The sequence below is a fragment of the Halictus rubicundus genome, chromosome 6 (genome assembly GCF_050948215.1).
Source record: "Halictus rubicundus isolate RS-2024b chromosome 6, iyHalRubi1_principal, whole genome shotgun sequence".
NCBI lineage: Eukaryota > Metazoa > Arthropoda > Insecta > Hymenoptera > Halictidae > Halictus > Halictus rubicundus.
In genome coordinates, this window is record NC_135154.1 from 16,708,353 (window position 1) to 16,730,843 (window position 22,491).

The following is a 22,491-nucleotide window of genomic DNA, read 5'->3' on the forward strand; positions in this document are numbered from 1 at the left end:
TGATCATGCGGTTCCTTCTTGCAAACTTTTCAAATGCGAAAATAGCAACGAAACGATCTCTGAAAATTTGCAAAATGAATTTAATACATCCCGCGTAATTGGCGTTGAACAATCCAATTTCGCCGGGAAAGCGTGTGTTATTTACGTTACATTGAATCTAATTATATCACTGTATACTTTCAGTGATCGAATATAAATTGGGCGACGAACTGTAACGCAGCTTTTATCAAATAACAAACAAAATTTAAGATTGCAATTTAATGGTTGCAGCAATGTAACGTGTGATCGTGCAAAACGTTTTCAATTAAAATTATTCGTTCTTTGTAAGGGACTTGTGATATTCTTTATCGGTCGAAATGATTCTGTTGTCGTTACAATTTCAGTAGGTCTGAATCCTTTATCGAATAAGTTGCGTTAAATGAATAATCGAATGCATTGAATGTTTAATCCAATGTATTAAATATTTGACGATCGGGGGATAATAAATAGCATAATGAGCGATGCAATTTTTATGAAAATATCCGCCAGAAGATACTGAAAAAAAATCTTCCAGCGTCGACACAGTGGAAAAACCGTATCATCTGGTAACTTTTACGCTGTTTCCCTGAAAAGATGAGAGTTTCGCCGTAGTTTCCCGGCACTCGACATAGATCAAATGCAGCGAAGCTTATCTACGAGTGTAACGAATACCACTCTCTCTTGTCATACCACTTCTCTTCTTCTATTTTTCTCTCTCTCTCTCTCTCTTTCCCCACGCTCTTCCGACTCTCCTAATCGAGTTTCGTAAGCGATATCGGGACGTTTCAGTGACAAATGCAGAATGGTAGATGATAAATCGATGTCCGCGTAATTCATACGCTTTCTTCCGAGTCTCGACCGATTCATGACGCGTGAAATTCGTTGCCGGCCTATCATTCACCGATACACTTGATGTATTTTTAATGATCGATTATTTATAGCCGCCGGGCCTGTCGCGTCTCGCATTTATCCTCAGATAAAATATGAAATGCATTCTATTTAAAAACATTCATCACTGCCCTGTGTTCCGCGCGATTTTTGACGCACCAGGCGCCGAAGAAATTAATCAACAATATGTACATTTTGTTTCAATTACGTTCATTGCATTTCAACGCTAGATTTCTGGTTCTCGAAAATTGTGATCATTTCGGAGAAACGAACAACACAACCATAAGCCTGGGCTCGTTTCAAAGCTGAAGCCTCTGCGTTCGCAAAGCGGTGTTCAATTAAAACTAAGATATTTTTTTACGATGTGGCAGCTGGGAAACCGAACACTTTACAATAGTATTTGTAAAGATGGCGTCACACCTCTCGTTCGAAGATCTATAAAACGGTGAAAAAAATCGTACATCGATTTTTAGGATGAGGTTGTAAAGAAGAAGCTTCAATCTTTAAATCCCCGGTGGTTACAGTCACGAGAAAAGTTTTTGAAAGTTCCCACAGATGTTTAAAATGCATAGCATTTTCGAGAAAAATGGCGTCTTCGGTGTCTCGCCCGTTACATCGTCAAGAAGATCTTAGAATGAATCGAACGATGGATTATGAAACTCCTGACTGTAAAATGTATCCAAATTTATCGTCGTACGATAATTTTTTACGAAACGGTTACAGTTTGACCGGTAAAACAGACGCGTGAAATGCATGTCATAGCGATCAGCACGGTGCAGTATCGATCGCGCGGCGCATCTCGCAACACCGTTCGCCGATTATTTCGACAATAATCGGCAGCACTTCCGGCGGTCTTTTATTTCCAGAAAAATTCCCGTTTCCGGCGGTCGCAATTGGACTTTCAGCGGGACACTCGCCGCGAGATTGGTCCGAGTAGTGGAGCGCGCTCAAACTATCGGTAATTATTCGCCGTGGCGGCCGGCCGTAGAGCGTTGATGAGACCCGTTATTCAACGTTAATTAAAAAGTCGCGGGACTCGCTTAAAGTCTATTATCCGGAGCGCAATTTTTTTTTCCCTGGTAGAAAACTAAATTTCGCTTGAAACGGCGCGGCGCGTTGTACGGCCCGCGAATTTTCGAGCGGCGGCGAATTACCCTACTGGGTTCGGTGGTATGACGTGCCTGATGAAAATAATGGTCCCTCTTCGCGCAACCCTTTCCAGCGAGCGTGCCTAATCGTTCCCTAATCTTTTTGCCGAGTGCCGACCGGAACGGCGTTATTTCACGAGTCTGGGAAACCGCGTATTTCAGGGGTACGTGCACGAAGATAACAACAGAGATCCTCGAAACGTTTATTTCCGGTACCATGCCGCCGCCATTGCCGCCGCCCCTCGAAAACGGAACCGCGATACGCGACCTAACTATTGTTGCATCTAAGACCCGTTCCCCGACAACAATTCTCGCGAATATTATATTTGCTGCCAATTCGATCTCTAACGCCATTTTGTTAGAATATCTGGGAAAAGAACGCCATTGAAATATTCCATTTTTCTCTTATATATAATCCTCACACGTTTCTCGTTTTTCCAATTCTACGTTCTATCTATTGAAAGCCTATTAACCTCTCGCACTACAATTTGTTGTACGGTTGCAATGATTAGAACCACTTTGATGTTCGTAATTTCTTAGAAGAAGCGGAGTTATGTTTATTGTTTGTCTATTTGTCTATGTAGTCTCTGATAGATATACAGTGGATCCAAAAAGTGTTTGATCTGTCAATATTTGAACGACGATAATTTCGTTACGAAAAATAGTGAAGTAATAAATTTTGACTCATTTTGATGGTCGGAGTCTCTACTGTCGCAGACCATAATTTATTTTTTTCTGTGACATTTATGCAGGATAAAGCGGGTGAAAAACTGAGGACACGTTTTTGGTCGAAAATGTTACAACTCGAATCGTCTGTAAAAGCATCAGAAAATTTTCGTTCTGAATGAATCGTTCTGAAAACATCGTAGATCAAGGTTTTAGCATTCACTGTAAAGGGGAAGCTTCAATCTTTAAATCGACCCGTTCTGGTCTTGTGTCAATATTAAATCGACATTTTTCATCTAAACGTCAGAAGTCGTTCAATTCCTCATTGTTTTAAAAAATTCGAATAATCCCCACGTGAACTATCTGAAGTTAGGAAAATGATTAATTTTTCATGTTCGCATGACCACGACCGGTGCTACGTGTCACGCAAATAAGGGCTTACGCGCAGAACATGGCAGGTTGACGTGATTGCACTCTGCTCAATAAATAAATAGACGAATGCAACTTAAAAAAATGTTTTCTTGTACGGTAAGGATGTACCTACGCGTTCCACAAAGATTAATTTCAATAGTATTAACAGTTGCCCGGGGAAAAAATCATAAAAATCACTTATTTATTGTCTTGAGATATTGAAATTTTACTGTCAATATCTTTCTGGAAAAAGTTGTTAAAAATCACTTCATATTACAGCTATTATACAAGAATTCCGTCTTGAAGTGTAACAAAACAGTTCCTCGAAATTGCCAATAGTCTCCAAGAAAAAAGTTTACAAAAATCACTTGCTCTCACATCCGTTACACGCGAACCCTTCCCCCTCATAAATTAAACAAACGAGTCCTGCAAACAGCATCAAAAGCCCGATTCCATTTTCCTCGACCATTAACGTAAAGCAACGTGGGAATATTAAAACGTCTCCGGCCGCTGAAAATTTATTCATGCCGGACCACGTTCCTGCAAACCACTAGACTTGATAAACAAAAAACAATCTCGAAGGAACGGGTGTCTCGCTCGAAGGGGCCACAGTGTTTCTCGGTGGCAAGGCAAAGAAGAAGTAGCCAGAGGAGCTAGCAAGATAAATCTTATTTTTCCCGAGGAGCAAGTGACGGGAGGGGTAAAATGGACGGAAGACAGCATCGGATGAACCACGGAAGCATAGTCATAGCGAGAGAGAGCGAGAGAGAGAGAGAGAGAGAGAGAGAGAGAGAGAGAGAAAGAGAGAGAGAGAGAGAGAGAGAGAGAGAAGTGGAAGCAAAAGGGGAAAAGAGATTAGAGTCGACGAACTGCGGGGATGAAGCTCTTTCGACGATGAGGAGAGCTTTTTCTTCGGAAATTGTTACCGGCGACAAGAGAGCTTCGAGCGTGGAAAAGGATTTCGGCAGCTGGAACACGCTTGATTTCGCGAGCGCGCTGCCATAATTTCGCAGACAAAATTTATACCGGACAACTTTATTCCGCGGAGTATCGCGGAAAGTAATCGCTGGATTTTACGGAGGGGGACTTTCCCGTTAATTAGATGTCTCACCTCGGGCTGGCTATGACGCACTACGCTCCGCGAAATTGGTACGTTTTCCATGGTAACGAAACGCATTCGCTCGGTGTCAAGATTCTGGAAATTTTCGACTTTGACGGTGGAATCGCCGAGCTGAAATTGTGACCGGTGTGCATGTTGCTTTGTACAATAATAACGGCGAGATTGCGTTCATTCCGACAATTTTTACTAAAGTCATTCATTTTATCTATTTGGTTCAAGGATCTTTATGAATTTCTTACAAGTTTATGAAACACGAGAAAGCTAACGAGTATTCTAATCCAGGAAATTTGATTCTACATTCAATTTTTGGGAAACAACCCATGAAAATGGGAAATTGCATAATATCGCATTTATTCAGATTTCGTACAATTTTTGTTACGGTAGACACATGCGTAAAAAGAGATCTGCCTCGCCAAAAGATAAAAAAAAAAAAATTCCTCCATAATTCGGAGAGCTGGCACGTAATAAAATAAAAGATCTGAAAGCGATTATTCAATCGGCAGCCATAGGTTTAGCGTTAATAGCGTCGCCGTGCGCGAAACGATCGATGTTACGGTCGCGTACGGTACAATTTCCGGTCCCCGGCGGGAATCAATGATTAATCGGTTGGATTAATTTTTTTTTTTTCGTCGTTCCACAGGAAAAAATACGGTCGCTCGCCGCGACTGCGACTGCGAGCAAACATTATTACAACGGCATTATCCCGGGTAATCGATCCGGCGCGGGTGCGGATCGAGTGCGGAGCGGCCGCGCGCGGAAACGCATGGAAATTTGTACATAGCCGGAGCCGTGAAGCGAATTACAAGCTAAAACACACCGTGTGCGGTGCTGGTCGCGATTGCACACTGGCTTCTGGCTAGATCAGCGTGTTTTCGAACAGATCCGCCGCCATTAAACCAGTCCGTTTGACTTACAGCACCGCCGCAAAGGTTCACGCACATAAGCAAAAAGTATTCGACCGCATCTCAAAATCGCATAATCCTCTTCAAATTGAACCAAATGAGCCGAGATCTTTTGACATGTTAGAAGAATTAGCTTACCAATTAACGGGTAAACAAAATTTAGAGGAGTTAGTCGGAATTGCAAAGAAAAAAGTAAAAGTCAATTTTTGCAATTTTTTTTTTTATTTGTACTTAATATCGACGTCCTTAGACTATTTTAATTTCCCTACCGTTTCAAATTGCACAAACTCGGTTTTGTCACAAATGCATCAAATCCACGGTCTAGCAAAAATTTCAAATCCAGCAATTTTTGATTCACCTTGTAAAATACAGTACCAGTAGATTGTTGAGATTCTTCTGATTAAAACGAGTCCAAACACGACGTAAATCGGACTAGTTTTGTAGACTGGTAAATAACAAAATGGAGAACACATACGTGTAATTACTATTTATGAAGTCCATAAAGGTAGACCGATGCACGTCATGTTTGGACACATTTTAATCGGGGGAGTCTCAACAATTCACCGGTACCACTTTTGAGAAGGTTAAGGCAAAAATAATTGAATTTGAAATTTTCGTTATTGTGCGTTAGGCAACACTAGTGACTTTTTGCTTATCGGTTCGCCGGCGGTTTCCGCGACCGGTTGTTTATTTTGTTTCGGTTTTATTTCGGTCGATCGAGGAGATTATTTTATTGGCTTATCTCTAATCGCGGTTTAAGCCGCGGCGATTCGCGTCGACGTTGATTTAATTGAACCGCCTCTCCAGCGGGGGCTTAATCAACGTTTCGTGGTTAACGAATTTCGGTTCTTGTTCAAAAGCGAAAGGAGATTACGACGTACGTGTCGGCCGTTTTTAGGAAGTGTCAATTAGCGTTTCAAGTTCACCGAGCTAGATTTCATCGCGGTTTCGACGAACGTGAATCACATTCGCGAGATTAGGCTGTCCTCTTGCGAGGCCAGTAGCCATTTTGCGGAACCGTTGTGTTCCTATCAATGGAAATAAATCGCGATTTGTTTAATAATTCTTGATTCGGCACAGGTTTACGGGGCACTAAAACTGACTATTTTACATCACTTTATAACTTACAAACCAAGTAATCGTAAATTAGATACCCCAATGCAAAAGTAATTTTCAAAATTCGGATATCCCCTTGCGAATACAATTTGCACAAAATGTAGTAGACTTATCTAGCGACAGTAGGTGGTAAAAGCTTTAGCAAGACGTAATCACTGCTCTCAGGCTTTTTTACGTGTTAATGGGGTTGTTTGCCTGCAGCAAGTGTTCGCAGTTCAAGAATTTGCGCAAGCTCGTGCTGCTGAGGCGATGGAGAGTACAATTTTGAGGCTGAAATTGCAGAAGGGTCGAGTTTCAAAGGCAAGTTTCACTGCCAAATTAACTGTCCGTGTAATTCGGCTGACCACGATGGGATACGCGGAAGTTTCGCCAGGATATACTAGGTACACAAATCCCCATGAAGCCGTAAGTTTCTTTTACTGGCCTGATTCCTGTTAACGCGAAATTATTACTCTATTGCCTCACGGCGTGTCTTTACGGATTCTCGTTGTTGGTTTTTAGACAAACTGTTCACACCCTCTTCACCAATCTTCCTTGTTATTAGCCCTTTGCACTCGGCGCTATTTTCATTCTAAAACTAAATTTTTCTTCCGTCTTAGAATATTTTCATTTTATTCATACGAAACTGATCCGATTTCCACATATAATATTTAAATATATAGTAATCTATTAAATACAAATTTTGTAACATTTTTCGTCATTTCTTTGAAATAATGCCAGAACAATTTCTAGTGGTGCTTCAGAGTCACCACCCGAGTGCTAAGGGTTAATCCTTCAATTTTTCACTTATTTAACCCTTGATCAGAGACGTCGAAATATTATCGTTTTGGCACAAATATGTGGCCTCAGGGACTGTCATGTTAATTTGACAATTTACTACTTTAAACAATTTGTTTTGGTTCTGATTGAAATTTTTTACTGCTGTATGGACGTACAATTGTCTTTTCGTGACGGATTACATTAAATTAAATCTGCATCTCCTTAACGCTAGATTCACCACCATAGATTAAATATAACCGGCTCCAGATTTTTAATTTTCTAATTGTTAAAGTTATGTAGCTGGCTTTCATGGAAATGATGGAGTACGTTTCTGTACCCAAGCACATGTTATGTGCAACATCCGGTAACTTTTACATCACAACAAGTATCATTCAATTTTAATGCTCTTTGCGTGTTTGTTATTTCGGATTGAAATAATTACAGTGCATCTTTTATTAGCTCTTGTGTTTTCGTGAATTTTCTACTGGTGAAATCTATTTCTGTTTTCCAACAGAATTATAGATTTTTCTATAAAAAGTTGAAAATGTCGGCAAAAGGGATCGAATAAAAGGTGTACTAAAATAATTTTACAAGCCACTTCGAGCCACGCTGTACAACATAAGAAATGATTGGACCTATGACAGCGGAACAGTTTCAGAAAATTTAACGGAACGTTGCAGTGTGCTGAACGGTAAAACTAAAAATGATCTAGCAACATTATATCGATCCGCGTGATCGTTAAAAGAATAAGTTTCTGCGTCTGTAGATTGACGTGTATCCGTCCATGTAAATCGAAATGTCCGGGCCATCGTACCGGGGGGTTTATCGACAAATTTCTGGGGAATTCCCGACAATATAATTTCGCTGAAACGCCTTTTATCGCGTCGAAATTTACCCGGCAATAACGCTCGCGCGCTAATACAGAATAAGTTGTCGAGCCTATAAAACCTGCGCGATACGCGCATGTTCCGGTGGAACCGTAAACCTCCCGCGTCGTAAAATGGCCCCCGCGGATGAAAACGGTCGTTGGAAAAATCACTCGACGTTAGAATTTAACGCTATTGAACCGAACGTGCTGCGCGCACGCCGACAGAATTCGAAAGGAAGACAGATTATAGAAAACGGGAAACCCGAGAAAGTGATTTCGGCCGGCATTATTTGTCCTCCGGTCAATGGAGAACCCGAGCCAGCCAGCAGCCCGGGCCGCCATTGAAAACTTCCGAGCTTTTATTTATTTATCGGTTTAATAAAGCCGCGAGACCCTCCAACGGTAATCTGTACCACTCCTATTCATTCCTTTCTCTCTCTCTCTCTCTCTCTCTCTCTCTCTCTCTCTCTCTCTCTCTCTCTCGTTTATTTTCCTCCGGTTGATAGCAATCCCGAAAGTTTTGAGGCTGTTCAGTTTCGATTGACTTACGAGACTCTCACCGAACGTTCTAAATATTTTTCTATTGTTGAAACTTTTCTGCAATTATCGAGTTGACTGAGTTTTACCGAAATTTCGATCCAGAATTTGATAGTTGTACGAGGTTTGTATAGACTGCGAAGTCTTGTGTATCGATTGCAACAAACAGTGTACATGCAGTGTTTATTTTATACAGTGACTCCCACTAATATTCGGACGCTTTTAAAAATCGTATAACTTTGTTATTATTGGATCATACGACTTAGATTTTTTAAAAGAAGTTACCACAATTGGTTTGCTACGTAAAGTGAAAAAAAAATTTTTACAAAAATTGCAATTGGTCGACATTGCAGCGAAAATACTAAAAGTTGTATATTGCAACTTTTTTATGTGGACTTTATATTGAAAATTTAGAAAGTACGATTTGTAGATTTGTATGAATTATACATATTCTGCGAATTTCATCAAAATCGATCAACGTTGCAATGAGCTACAGATGTTTCAAAATGAACACATAAGGGCGAAATTCCCTGACAAGACCAAAATTCTGCGATTTTCTCGTTAAGCGTTTGTAGCTCATTGCAACGTTGACTGATTTAGATGAAACATTCAGAATATGTATAATTGATACAGATGTACAAAACGTACTTTTTAAATTTTTGATATAAGCCCACATTAAAAAGTTGCAAAATACAACTTTTAGTACTTTCTCTGCAATTTCAACCGTTTGCAATTTTAATCAAACATTTTTTCACGTTATGTAGCGAACCAATTGTTCTAACTTCTCGAAAAAAATTCAGGTAGTATAGTCCAATATTAACAAGGTTATGCGATTTTTAAGAGCGTCCGAATATTAGTGGGAGTCACTGTATATGTCCCAAATGCCTAGTCGATAAAAGTCCCAGAGCTATCCTCCCCTGCCGCGGGGTACACCCCGTGAGAGGCCAAAAAGCACGCGTGGATCAAAAATAGTATCTCCTGGCCGATATATGTCCGTGGCTAGACCCGTGTTTTGGACATATATCGAGAAAACTCTCTAATTGCCTTAATAAATTGACGTTATTGTATCCTTACATGTTTTCACTGTTGTCCATTGACTGCAGTCTATTTTTATTATTGTTTTACGAGAGAATTTTTACTGTTTTGATCCTTGCCGAAAATTGTTGGGGTATTTATGTCGACAATAGAAACAGTGTTTCTACGGTATATGTGGCAGTAATAAAACTGCAAAAATGTAGTAAAAAATTCTGTAGGGGTGGATTTATTATGTTTCACACATGAAACGGTTAGCTACGGGTGCAGATAAGTGTCCCCGGGTGTGTGACTGTAAATTATGAATGGCTGGCTCCTCGACCTCTCGCGTTTTTCCTACTTCATCGTTTATGTCGCTGCGCAGCGGAATTTAGAGCGTTGTGTGACAAGAATGTTAAGCATTGTGAATCGTCGTAAACGTGACACGTGATTCGCTGACGGGCTGGGAGATTTTTGCAACGTGTCCCTCCCGTGAACTATGCTAACGAGTCCATTTGTCCGTCTAACTTTCGCAATGACACCTTAACTGCAACTTTTAAATTTTGTGCAAGTCCCAAGTTATGGAGCCAGTATCGTGTACAATTACACATGGAATTTCATCTTATGTAGTTTAACCCTGAAATTGTACCTTGGCGACTCTAATGAGCCCAGAAAATTCTAGAACCATTTTGACTAGTATATTGCGTAATTATTGCAAATAAGACGTTTCTTCAATCTGTTTTGCTGCTGCATTGCATAATAATTGCTGAATTTTGGATTCTGTAGTTTGAAATTGTACACTTTAGAGTGTACCTGTAAATTTTTGCAAAGGTTTTGCTGACATCCCAGAGTGACATTTCGTAGCCTAGGAAAATAAGGTACCACTGCAGGGGACTTGATATATTTTTAAATTGCTATTTCACTGTCGAAATTGTCACCTCAGACAATTGGAATTCTATAGCCTTAAAATGTACATTTTAAATTGCTTCAGTAAATTTTTGCAAAGATCTCACCGTGACATTTCGTACGGCACAATTAGTACAGTTTTAGATTGTTGTTCTACTATCGAAACAGTTACTTGATTCCAGTTTCGCGAAATTGGTCCGCAGACATGTGAATTTGCGTACCTGGTGTGCGAAACTCGACTGTCCAATTGCCAACCGTGACCCGACCTTCCCTTTTGGTTCGACGAAGCGCCACATCATGCCACATGCCATCATCGACTCGTCCTTTCGATGCTTTCACCTTCACAGGACCGCTTCCGAGGTCTATGTGAAGATACAGGTGTCCGTCGAAGATTTCGAAGGCGAACAGGTCTTGCTGCAGGTGCAAAAAAAAAAACAATATTTTAACTGATCATTAAAACATCCAACAAACTTCTTTAAAATAAAATCAATTCGTTGAGTGCTATGAGAATGCCCTAAAAGTCACACAAAATCAGAGCAACTCATTCAACGGTACACAAATAGAATGACACCTCGTCGATTCTAATAGGTTTGGTGAAACTTCACCTTCTGGGTCCAAAAATTGTTCAATTTGTTTTGTATATAATCCTGTAGATTTTGACGAGAAAATGCCAAAAATCGAAGTTATAATGCGAGGAATTCGCTGGTTCAAAAATTATGCGTGTTTGTAAAGTTGAGCGATTCACGGCAGCATTTTAATGATTCTTGAACTTTTACTGTACTTCGCTAATAAAGTTCTAGAAATGTTTGATATTTTTAATAAATTTTAATGACAGTGTTTTTAAGTACCACGAGGACATAAAGAGTGAGAACTTTGTTTTACGAGAAGCTAAAGTGTAAACAAAAAATTGACAGTCATCCCGGCGGTAATGTAATACGGTTACCGTAATTTATAATAGTATACGTCATCCTACGCGTTATGCGAGATAGAATCACCTCGAGCAGACACAAACACAATCCAGAGAAGCATTTACTCATGGGATTCCGTTAATGAGCAACTCGCACGAACTAACGTTTGCAACAAGTCCACGCGCAGTGCCGTCGTTTCGCCGGGTTTTCGCAACTTTCCCATTTATTTCGCGCCGTTTCGTGCCGCACGGCCTTGATTATTCGCGATTTTAATGCTCGCCTGCTTTACGCCGAAATATAATTGTGGGAATTACACGCCGGTTATTGTTAAATCGAGATAACCGCGCCAGGGACAGAGGGAGCGAGATGGAAAACGAAAGGGAGAGGCGAAAATGTATTTCGAGCTCGTCACCTGGCGTAACTCTGCTCCAAAAATTGCCATAAACTTGCGGAGACGGTGCCGTAGAGTTTCACGAAAGCATTGCCGTTCAACAACAGTAATTAGGGATTTTCTACGTCCGACAAAAATTCGTTTTCTGATTGTCGGCAAAACTACGATGTTCGATTAAACTGTACTCGCAAAAGATCAATGAATTGAATTGAATTTGAATTTGCAAATTTGCAAGATACAGGACACTAGTGTTTGAGAATAGTGTTTGTATTAGTAATGATTTTCCACTTTTGTGTTCAGCAACTGGGAATCATATGGTCGATGAAAGAAGTTTTTTGGTTAGGATGAACATTGTGAGTGTACTATGTAAATTTTCCATCAATAAAAAAATAAGAAAATTGAAAATCACTTACCCTGGTGTGCGCACCGCTGCGACTATACATGATCAGTCCATTGGGCTCGTTGGTTCTAATTTTGAAGGACATGCTGCCTTCCGTGGCCGACTTCCAAGGCGGCAATACCTGAAACAAATGAGACAGACGGCTCTTAGTGTGTCGCTCCTACCCCCCGCCATTGCTTCAGAACGAAAAAGTAAACGAAAAAAGGAAAAAAATAATGCAGACAGAGAACTGTTGAAGAAACACTGTCCAGAAAACAAGAGACAAAAAAAAATAAACAAAGAAAAAACGGGAAAGGAAAGACGAAATCCCTCGACGTCCTGGAGAAGAATGGCGGATCCGGGGCAGCAGCGCTGGCGAAGGCCGTCGTGTTCCGAATCCAAAATCGTCTGCTCCCCATCGCGTCCGAGGAGAGAGAGAGGTCCATTCATCATGCACGATAGCTTAAATAATCACGTGTCTCGTGTTCGTGGAATTTTTACTTCAATTTCGGAAGCGACGGCACCCGGGGTCTCCTGCAGCGGACGCGAGCCAAGTGATTTACCGTTCGCCGTTTCGGGATCGAGGAGTGCAGAAACCGACGGTAAATCCTGTCCCTTGCCTTGCCGTTTCCGGTCTCACCTTTGTGTCAATAACCCGCGATCAATTATACCAATTATATATACATATTAAATTATATACTACAATTACACTATTCAAATACTGAATGAAGGGTTTAAATATTGTAAATCTACAATTATTCACATTTTAAGATGAGGAATTATTCAACAAATTGGCTAAAAATTTCATATTCTGGTTAAATTTTACCTCAGGAAACCAGACAGTTTTAACTTTTTGTAATGTAATCCTGTAGATTTTGGCGAGAAAATTCCGAAAATCCAAGTTTCAATCCTAGGAGATCACTAGTTCAAAAGTTATGCGCGTCCGACTTTCAGCGTTCTTGATAGGTAAGGGCGCCGCCATGTTGGTATGTAGTGACCGTCGCGCGTCGCTTAACGAGCGGAGCCGCTAGATGGCACCACTAGCACGCGGTAATGTCGATAACGTAGAGCACCGATCTTTGAGGAAAATATCTTTTCCGCTCACGCGAATAAAGGAAAACTTGTAAATATAACTTGCAATTCTTAATATCCAGACCCCCCTGAAAAACCTAACACGAACCAACAAAATATTTTGCACTTGAACTATAATCGGATTTCCAATTATACAACTTTTGAACTAGTGTTCTCCTAAGATTGAAACTTGGATTTTCGGCATTTTCTCCTAAAAATCTACAGGATTACATAAAAAAAGGTTAAAAGTACCTGGTTTCCTCAGGCAAAGTAAATCCAATATTCTTTTTACTTTTCTAAAGTAATGTAAAATGGTCACTTTGGTGCTCTGTAAAAATTTTCCATGACTGGAAAAATGGTTTTGCCCTACAAAAAGCCATAAAGTCCACAGTAAAATAATCGCGCCTATCAAAAAATGTATACAAATTTTTAAATATGATTGCAAAGGTGTTGAACGTTCTAATAAATTTGTTACTGACACAAGGGTCGAAGAAAATGGAAGGTAGGCGATTGACAGGACGGACAGCGCTGATAAAACGTATTTGCGCACGGCGAGCGTTGTTCGGCGATTTCCGAGGTTTTTATTTACTTTGTTTATTTACTTTCGGACGTTACACGCCTGCAGCCACGGGGCGTTCTTTCGTGTCCCAGCGTATAGAAATCGTTTCGAACGAGAAATGTTGAGCTGTGGTGTCAGAGCGGGCCGAACGGAACTTTTACTTCGACGATTGTGTGGAAACTTTGATAAAATCGGCGCGCATCGGACGGAATCTGGATAAGAAACTCTCGAAAAATCTACCAGAAGAATTTCAGTTCTCGAAGCCGATGCTGGGGAATCGAGAGGAGCGGCGAGTGTAAATTGATCGTGACGTCTTGTTTCGTTTTGGGCAAACTGACAGAGCAACTTTTCGTGAGGATGGGCCTGTACTTTTGCGGAGGATTGTACTTTGGTGGTTTTTGGGAAGTTGTGGAAAATGTACAGTGTTGAACGGCACGTCTCGTCTGAAGGAGTAAACAAAAAGTTAATTTAATAGTGTGTTAGGTAGTGTTTTCGTGAAGTTGTGGAAACTGTACAGCGTTGAATGTCTTACTTGTAAGAAAAACAGTAACTTTTAGAGTGGATGAGGTAGCCCTTTTACGACAAATTATACATATTCATAATTTTTATAAAGTCGCGAATAATGTACAGCGTTAAAATATTTGACAGTTTCGATTCAAAACCACACAAAAAATTCTTTCCTTCAGAATAAAAGAAGCCCGAGGTTCTACTTTCATGGAGAATCTTCGAATATTTTGTGACTTTTTATGTCGCGATTCTACCTTAGAAGTTTTAATTTATTTGAATGGAAACACTAGTTTCGGCACGCGAATCGAAACCGTCACCGTCACGTTGACGGATTGTTGATCGCGCGGACCGTAATCGTCGGGTTCCCGTTTTCCGTTCTGCAGCTGACGTTTTCGAATAAAAAGAAAAAAGAAGAGAATAATATTTTTACCGTTCCCTCTTGGACACATCGAAAGGAATTATCGGGCATCTTTTTCGCCGATAAAAACGGCGGGAACACGCGAGACTAGCTTTTACGGTGTCGTTCGGGGCGTCTCGTGGATGCCAGAAAAAAGAAACGAAAAATGCCGGGAAGAAACGAACGACCGCGGGAGGGCCCCCATTTTGTTTGATGTGAATTCATAGCGGTTAGGCGTGCGCTGCATTATTCAGTGTGCCGTGCCTGACCTTATAACGCGCGGCTCCAGTTTAAATATGACCAGGCTACTTTCAACTATCGGAAGCGAGCTGCTGTGGTTACTATTTCCAGAATATTGAAAATTTCTCGTATCTTTTAGTTGCGTTATCAGTCATTTATTAGTTACCTAGTTGCTCGTAACTGGCCCTACTTTATTATTACATTGGCTTGCTGGTCCATTAAAAATTAACGTGGCAGAAATTATCTTTACCATTTCCAAGTACATTGAGGTTTAAAAATGGAATTCCAGGCTTTATGAAAATTATTTTTCGTTTAATTATTCGTTACTGAATTGTTTGTAACTGTCGCTTGCGTGTTTTTACATGGTTTTGGTGTTTTATTAAAAAATTCGAATGACTGTAATGTTGCGAGAAGTATATAATTTATATTTTAATCTGCATCAAGTACTGTCGTCTTTAAAAGAAAATTCTGACCATTATTGAAGTTATTATGCATTTGTTTAGCGGTTTCTCATTCATTATTATGTAGATTTACTGTTCGATTAAAAAGTAATTGCAAAAATCATCCAGTGTAGATTTTATCATTTCCAAGTATTTTTGTCTTCGAAAGAAAATGTCGCGTGTTCTTTTACCAGAGATTCATTCTGTATGCTCCATTCCCGATAAACTTCGCCCACTACCACACAGTCTGCGCAAGAACAATATAACAAGAACCATAAATGAATCTTAATGCATTCCTACGAGACTATTAAATGCTAAGTCGCGAAACTTCAAGTTTGTGTTTCGACTTTTTCATCCCTGGTTTATTCATTACCCTCGTGGACGACACAACGGCCAAACTTTCCACGAAATCATGAAAATTTTTCGTATAGAAGCCTGGGAAATATTTTGTAATAAATTATCACAGTGTGTCAAAAATATTCTACAGATAACAGAGTGTATTTCCAAAGAACCAAGTAGTATAAGTTTGAATTAGTCAGACATGTGTAGCGAGAACTCGATTGCGAGGCTGTCGGGAACCAAACTGCAAATGTTTATACAAATTTACATCTCCTTACAAGTTTTCGAAAGAAGTACCTTGCACCTAATATAGAAACCAACAAGTTAACATAAAAATTATTCTACCACCGTACTTCGTTGTTAACGCGACCACTTCGATATAAACCTATGCGCTAAAAGGAAAGTATTAACACGTTTGTACATCGTTTTGTAAACTGTTGAAAAGAATATTATTACATAAAAATTGAAATGTTTAGATAATTTTAAATAATATCGTAAACTAAATCAATTTTATTATTTATTTATTTTTTCACATTTTTATTTTAGAGCGAAATATAAAATTGTTGTCGTTGTTAACGAACGTGTTGATATAAATATGAATACTTCTTGACAATGATAGTGAAATATGAATGAAATAAAATTGTTAAGAATTATCGACAAATTTCAGAACTATCAAACTTCTCAATTTCTCTTTCCCCTAATACCCACCGCAGACACCGTAAATGTTTTGCAAACAAGGGTACTATTCAAAATTTCCTTGCTTACAAATACCTTTTGTCTTCTCGGAACCGATTGTCTTCGAAAGTATCTTTGGGGATCCTCTAATCCCAGATTTAAAGCGGTTTCGTTGGGTTTCGTTCGGGAACGTTGTAATTGCGGTTCCATGACAACGGGGCCAATTTCCGTGACGAAGAGTCACGTCGAAAACTCACGGTTAACGAGCCTCATTATTTATTCTTCCCGGCTTCTCTTTCCCAACGGCAACTGACACCAACTTGGCGGCCGGCCGCTTCATATTCGCCGAAACAACTCGCTATTTTCCAGAGTCTCTCTCTCTCTCTCTCTCTCTCTCTCTCTCTCTCGCGTTCTGTGTTTGATATATGCACGGTTACGCTCGCTGCGCTTCGAAATCAGCTCCAGGCTGTTGTACAGTTTCCCGAGGACGCCTCCGATATATTTCCGAAATTCAATCTACCCCGTGACGCTTTTTATTCTATGTAAATATTAATGATTCGACCCACGCGCGCGAATTTTATGCTCCCGAATAAATATTTATTCTAGCCGTAGTCCGGTATAAATATTAACCAGCGTTGCCTCTACTCGCGCTTGTTGTTCGGGACAGTAAATCATTTTTTCGGAATTCCTGTTTCACCGGTGACGATTTTAATCGACTTGGTGGTGCCTGCCTTTGAACTCATTCATTTTTTGATCTTTTTTAAATTGCTGCCTCAATTTATTCCCTGTCAAAATGTCGCAGCTTCAACTTGAAGACGGACAATGCGTTTTCAAAGAACGATGAATTATTTTATTTAATGTTGCTTCGCTACGTTTAAAATTGTTTTCTAGTTGATTACGTTTGTGATATTTCTTTTCATCGGCAACCTCTCTTTTCAGTAATTTCTTACTTCATAGCTGCTTCGATATAGCTAAGTTTAAAATTGTTTTCTAAACGTGGTATCACATTTTATCAGCCACATTTTTATCTTCTTTTTATCTCTCTTTTTAACTAAATAAAAAGTTCTTCCTAACTAAATAAAAACTTCTTACGGTTTATAATTTGTACCAAACACAGTTAACGGTGTTCATCATAAATTCATTATGAAAATGAATTTTATCCTTGCACTCTGGCCCAATTGAAAAGTTCGAAGCGCAAGCGGCATTCATTGTTAACATTCGAGGAAGATGTTCGTACAGGTTATTGTAAAGCGGTTAGATTTTTGGTGTGGTTGCCGGAGGGGTTGCTTCTGCTAATCGTTAGGGGATGGAATCACGTATGAAGATCTTCCCCGTGTCTGTATAATTTGATTACGCTCACGTGAGCCCCGAGGAACGAAATTCCAGCGAAAATCGCGGCTCGCACGAAAAGGAAAATGGCCGGAGGGGCCGACATGTTACGGCGAAGGGAAGTGTTCGTCCGTCGCGAACGATTAAGCCGCGAAAACATTGAAACGATTAAAAGCCCGGAAACCGGCAAGGTAAACACTACTGAAACCGAGGGAACCCCGAGACTTAAGTATTCCAGTCCCGAACGGGGAGTAGTGTTTGCCGGTTCATCCATTAATCGACCAAAGAAATCGATCGCTGGGACTCCGAGCGCCCGGAAACCCCGTCTGCGGAAGAAAATGACTGTACTTCCGTTTTCGCTCAGAATTTACGACGTGATTCCACGGACGTTAGATTATGCTTTTCGAGGAATCCCGTGGTGTATTTGTTATTTCGGCCGTTGCGAGAAATTCTTGGTTGATTTTTAATTGAGAAATTCCCGATTTTTGGGGAGGGAATTTTTAAAGGAAATTTTTTAGTACGGATGATTGCAAATTAGTGGAGAGTATAGTAGAGGTGCCATTGGTGCAAGAAACTTTCGTTAGTGATGTTTAAACGAAAATTTTTTATTTTGACAATTTATGAGTACGAACTGTATATGCAGTTTCGGAGAGACAAAATGTCTGCAATTTGCCAGTTTCTCATTTTCCAATTGCAGTGATCCCGTCGGCAAAGCTTCGCGAAAACTTCAATTCGGTGGAAATTCGCAGACGAGCATTTCAGTTTCGAAATCTTAATACCCTTATCTCGCCAGGCCTCTTAAAAAGCAAGGGTTCGTTGGGAACGAGGGTTTATCGCATTCTGCGTTTCGAAACCGACGGGAAGGATTAGTTCGGGAAACCATGGATTAGTAAATAATTTATTTCACGAAGTAATTTAACTTTTCTAATTGATCGTCTCTCTATTCTCCGTCCTTTCCGTCCGTAATTTCGTCGAATGACCGAGGGTCTACGAAGGCTGGCACCCCTTTCGGGGTAGAGAGTGTGGAACAGTGGAAAGTCGAAGGATGAACAGTGAAAGATTACTAACAATTTGGCTATGAACTATTTTTTTGCATCGAAGTAGCCTTTTTATATCTTTTCGATCTTCTAAGCCATTTTTCAATCCTTTTCGGCATTACTGTTGTTCAAGTATTTGAAACAACCCTTAAAAATCGAAATAGTTTTTTAAAAAGCGTCATGTATTAAAAGACAATTTTTTTATTACGATTGAAGATGAGAATTTTAATTTTATCACATAGATATTTTAGGAAGACGTCTGTGCAAATTTGGATTTTTCTTGGCTACTTTCTAGAAGCTGTTATAATTATTTTATTCATAAAAGGTACGATGAGCTGCATTAGATATTTTTCTGTTCCAAATTTTAATTTTTTGGAGGTTCTATTACGTTTCATTAAGGTTTCGAAAACTCATAAAGCCAATAGAAAATAATGTCATTTTCCAATTGATTCGGAAAATGTTTAGTAAAACGACAGGAGGATTTTTATGATTTTTGACAGCGTCCTACTTTCACCGTTTGTTTCCAATTATTGTTCTGGCTACACGGAATAATTTATCTCACAGCTACGTCACAAAATTGAAAGCTGCCATGCATGATTACACTTTAATTCAACTTCGAACCGCAAGCATTATTCCATAAATAGTTTCCGCGTCCCAATTCCGCAAGAAAATTCCGTAAAAGCCGTGTACGAGGACCGTTAATATTAATATCAATTATCCCCTTTACCAGTGCTTCTATTAGTCTATTAATTTGTTACAAACTAGAAACTCTTGACGCACGTTTCGGTGGAAAAGCGTGTCAGCCGAGAAAATATACTATTTCAATTACTGTAACAAAAGCTAGAGCCCTTTTCACTATTTTTCTTGTAATTCACCAAGGTAAGCAATTAATAAGCGTTCCAAGGGAGATAACGAGCTCATTACGAGACCCGGCGAAGTATTCGTTAACGATAGGAACCGACTCGTTCCGGGGAATTCACGCTTGCTCGCGTTATCCTTCGTTCTTTTCCTTGGCCGATCTCCCCTAACACTTCTTGATACTCGAGCTCCTTATATGAGGAATATTAGATCCGTCGGAAGCCTCCGCCACTTTGCCATAAACGCTTCATCGTCAAAAATGCTGAATTTTCCTATAAAAATCACCGAGAAAACCCTAGACCCGCATAAAGTCGTGTAATCTCATCGTGTTCTCAATAATTCCGGTCTTTGAAAATCATCCGATATTGTTCCATACTGTATCAATGACACTTCTCAATTTTTCTGTTAACATTTTACGTTACAAAATGGGGAATTTCTAGATTGTGGATTCTTGTGCAATATTAAAATTGTCGGCACAGACATTTATTTCTTTCCTTAATAATTTCATAGAGATGGCAACCACACGACAGTATTATTAAATTCTTCAAATGATTTTCGTATTTTGCATTCGACGTACTAATTTTCGTCATAAAATTTAATTCCAGGAGAAAATGCTGCATTTAACAACGATGTCTCTGGTACAATTTCATAATAATAATCCGTTCGCACAGGGTTAGAGTTCAACGCGTTAACTGCCATGTCAGTCACATATGACTGACAGTGATTTTTGACTGGGTTTAGAAATTCATTTTTATTACAAGATACCCAGATAAACCGAATTTTATTGGAGTCTTTCGAATTCAAAAGGGTTGAGACAGCATCCACTGTAATACATTTTAAGTTTCCAGTTATGGTATCGCTAATTAAATTACTCCGATTTTGTACGAATCTGTAGGTTATACAGGGTGGTTGGTAACTGGTGGTACAAGCGGAAAGGGGGTGATTCTACGCGAAAAAAGAAGTCGAAAATATAGAATAAAATGTTTTCGTTTGAGGTTTTGTTTTCGAGAAAATCGAATTTAAAGATCCGTCGGGTGTTCGCGTGCTTTAGTATGCGCAGGAAGTAGAATTGGTAGGTCATGATCAGACGCAGCAGACAATTCCTATCGAATAACACGCGCAATGGCTGCATTTTCAAACTCAATGTTCTCGAAAACGAAGCTTCGGATGAAAACATTTTATTCTATATTTTCGACTTCTTTTTTCGCGTAGAATCACCTCCTTTCCGCTTGTACCACCAGTTACCAACCACCCTGTATATTTGGCATTTCACGTGCTAATCCCACGGCGTTTTGGATCGGCGTCGTCGAATGAAACTCGCGTCGACGAGAAACATAAACTCCTGTACAGGAGATACGGGGTCCGCGAGAATAGTATTAAGAAGAGGAAAAGTTTTTCAGATCGTAGACTCTTGACGACCGGAAGAAACAGGGTCGGCCCTGATTTCCTTTCGATTTTACGAGGCCCCCGGTGTCGTTGGACTTCTAACCGGGACGCGTCGGCCACTTTACAATGCTGAGTTCACGTCTGGGCATCTTCGAGTGTACTCTGAATGCAGACGGGCACCCCAGTCTCGCGAAAGGCGTAACCCGATTTAAAGGGGGCAGTTATGATTTTATCTGGAGCACCGTCGCCGCACCGCCGCCGTTCAAAACCTTCTTACGAGTCCCTTCGCGAATTTTACGAGCTATAAAACGGTATATCGCCTCGCAGGATTAGCGCGTGTCCCCACCTTCGCGCCGTAAAACTTCGCAGAAACTGAAACTGCCCCCGGCCGAAATCTTTTCGTCACCTTCCGACGCGCAGAATCGAACCAGCTTCGTCATCTTTCGAACACTTTGCGACAGGTACACAGACGCCATTTTTCAATTTTTCTTGCTTCGTGTCGTGGACCCAAACTGTCAATTATTTTTTTTTTTTTTGGCAGAGTACAGCAAAATTCATTTCAATTCATTTGAATTAAATGTCGGCGAACCTTTCGATTTAATCTTCCTTGGATCGTTTGATTAACACACCAAAAACTGACCCATTGGGTGACGATTTTGATACTCTGGGTCAAGATAGACCCCGGGCTCCGCCGTCGCACAGTGGTCCCAATCGATGAATTAGAAGGAAAAAAGTTAAAAATTAAAGGTAACAAAAAACACGTATCAGTGAATTTTTTATGTACTATATATCCCACAGAGACACAAAGTGACCTCTGGTATTAGTTTCATTAACAATGAAACAAATGACGAACGCAAATATCGAGTCGCAACGCATCATTGGTTTACGTTACTCGATCGCTTGTCGCGAAATAGTGTATCTGAAAACGTGTGTTCTGGTTACCTGGTGTTATAAATACTTTTATATTCATGATAATATGAATTCCACAGTTGAAGGTAAATATAAAACTACAAATTTATTTCAATGTAATGGCTCATATTATTATTTCTACTTCGGGACATCTTGATGTACATGGTCTTCGTTTATTTTGTAAGCTATTCCACGTGTTGTGGAGTGCAGAACCTAAGTTACTAAATGTTACTAATTGAAACTATTTTTGGGCGATAGTAACATTCTTATACTTGATATGAATACGAAAATTGTTTGCCTTTAGTTGCCATTTTCTGAGAAATAATTTTTTTTTGTAGACAGAGTGCGTGGTATAACTCGGCGAGACATGGTTATTCACCTGAAGGAATTAGGTGTTATGCAGTCGACTATGACCAAGAATCGTCATATACTCGTAAATTATTTAGAAAATAATCTAAAAAGTACAGGAGCTGCAAATTTTTCAAGTGGAAGTGTAAAAAATTATGTATATAATTTCGCATCGACTTCATTATGGTCTCATTCAATGTAGAATGACCAAATTTATAAATAACGGTATTGTGCTCAAAAGAAAAAATGATTTTAGTATTTTTTCCTCCTAAATCGTTGATTGGGACCACTGTGCGTCGGAGGGTTCAATATTGGTAGGCGTGATTTTATGAAACTTGTATCATTGTTTGGTATAGCTGTTTTTGTAG

The 22,491-nt window shown here is 39.8% G+C and overlaps 1 protein-coding gene across 5 annotated transcripts in view; it reads right to left on the reverse strand.

Moving 5' to 3' along the window:
• Positions 1 to 22,491, reverse strand: part of Nrx-1 (neurexin 1) — a 479,861-nt gene that overhangs the window by 117,334 nt on the left and 340,036 nt on the right. For all 5 annotated transcript variants that reach the window (XM_076789038.1, XM_076789039.1, XM_076789037.1 and 2 more), the window contains 2 exons: positions 12,063 to 12,170; positions 10,572 to 10,764 (listed from right to left, as the gene is read on the reverse strand). In XM_076789038.1, the coding sequence (XP_076645153.1) occupies positions 10,572 to 10,764; positions 12,063 to 12,170 (301 nt within the window). The remainder of the gene's footprint in view (positions 1 to 10,571; positions 10,765 to 12,062; positions 12,171 to 22,491) is intronic.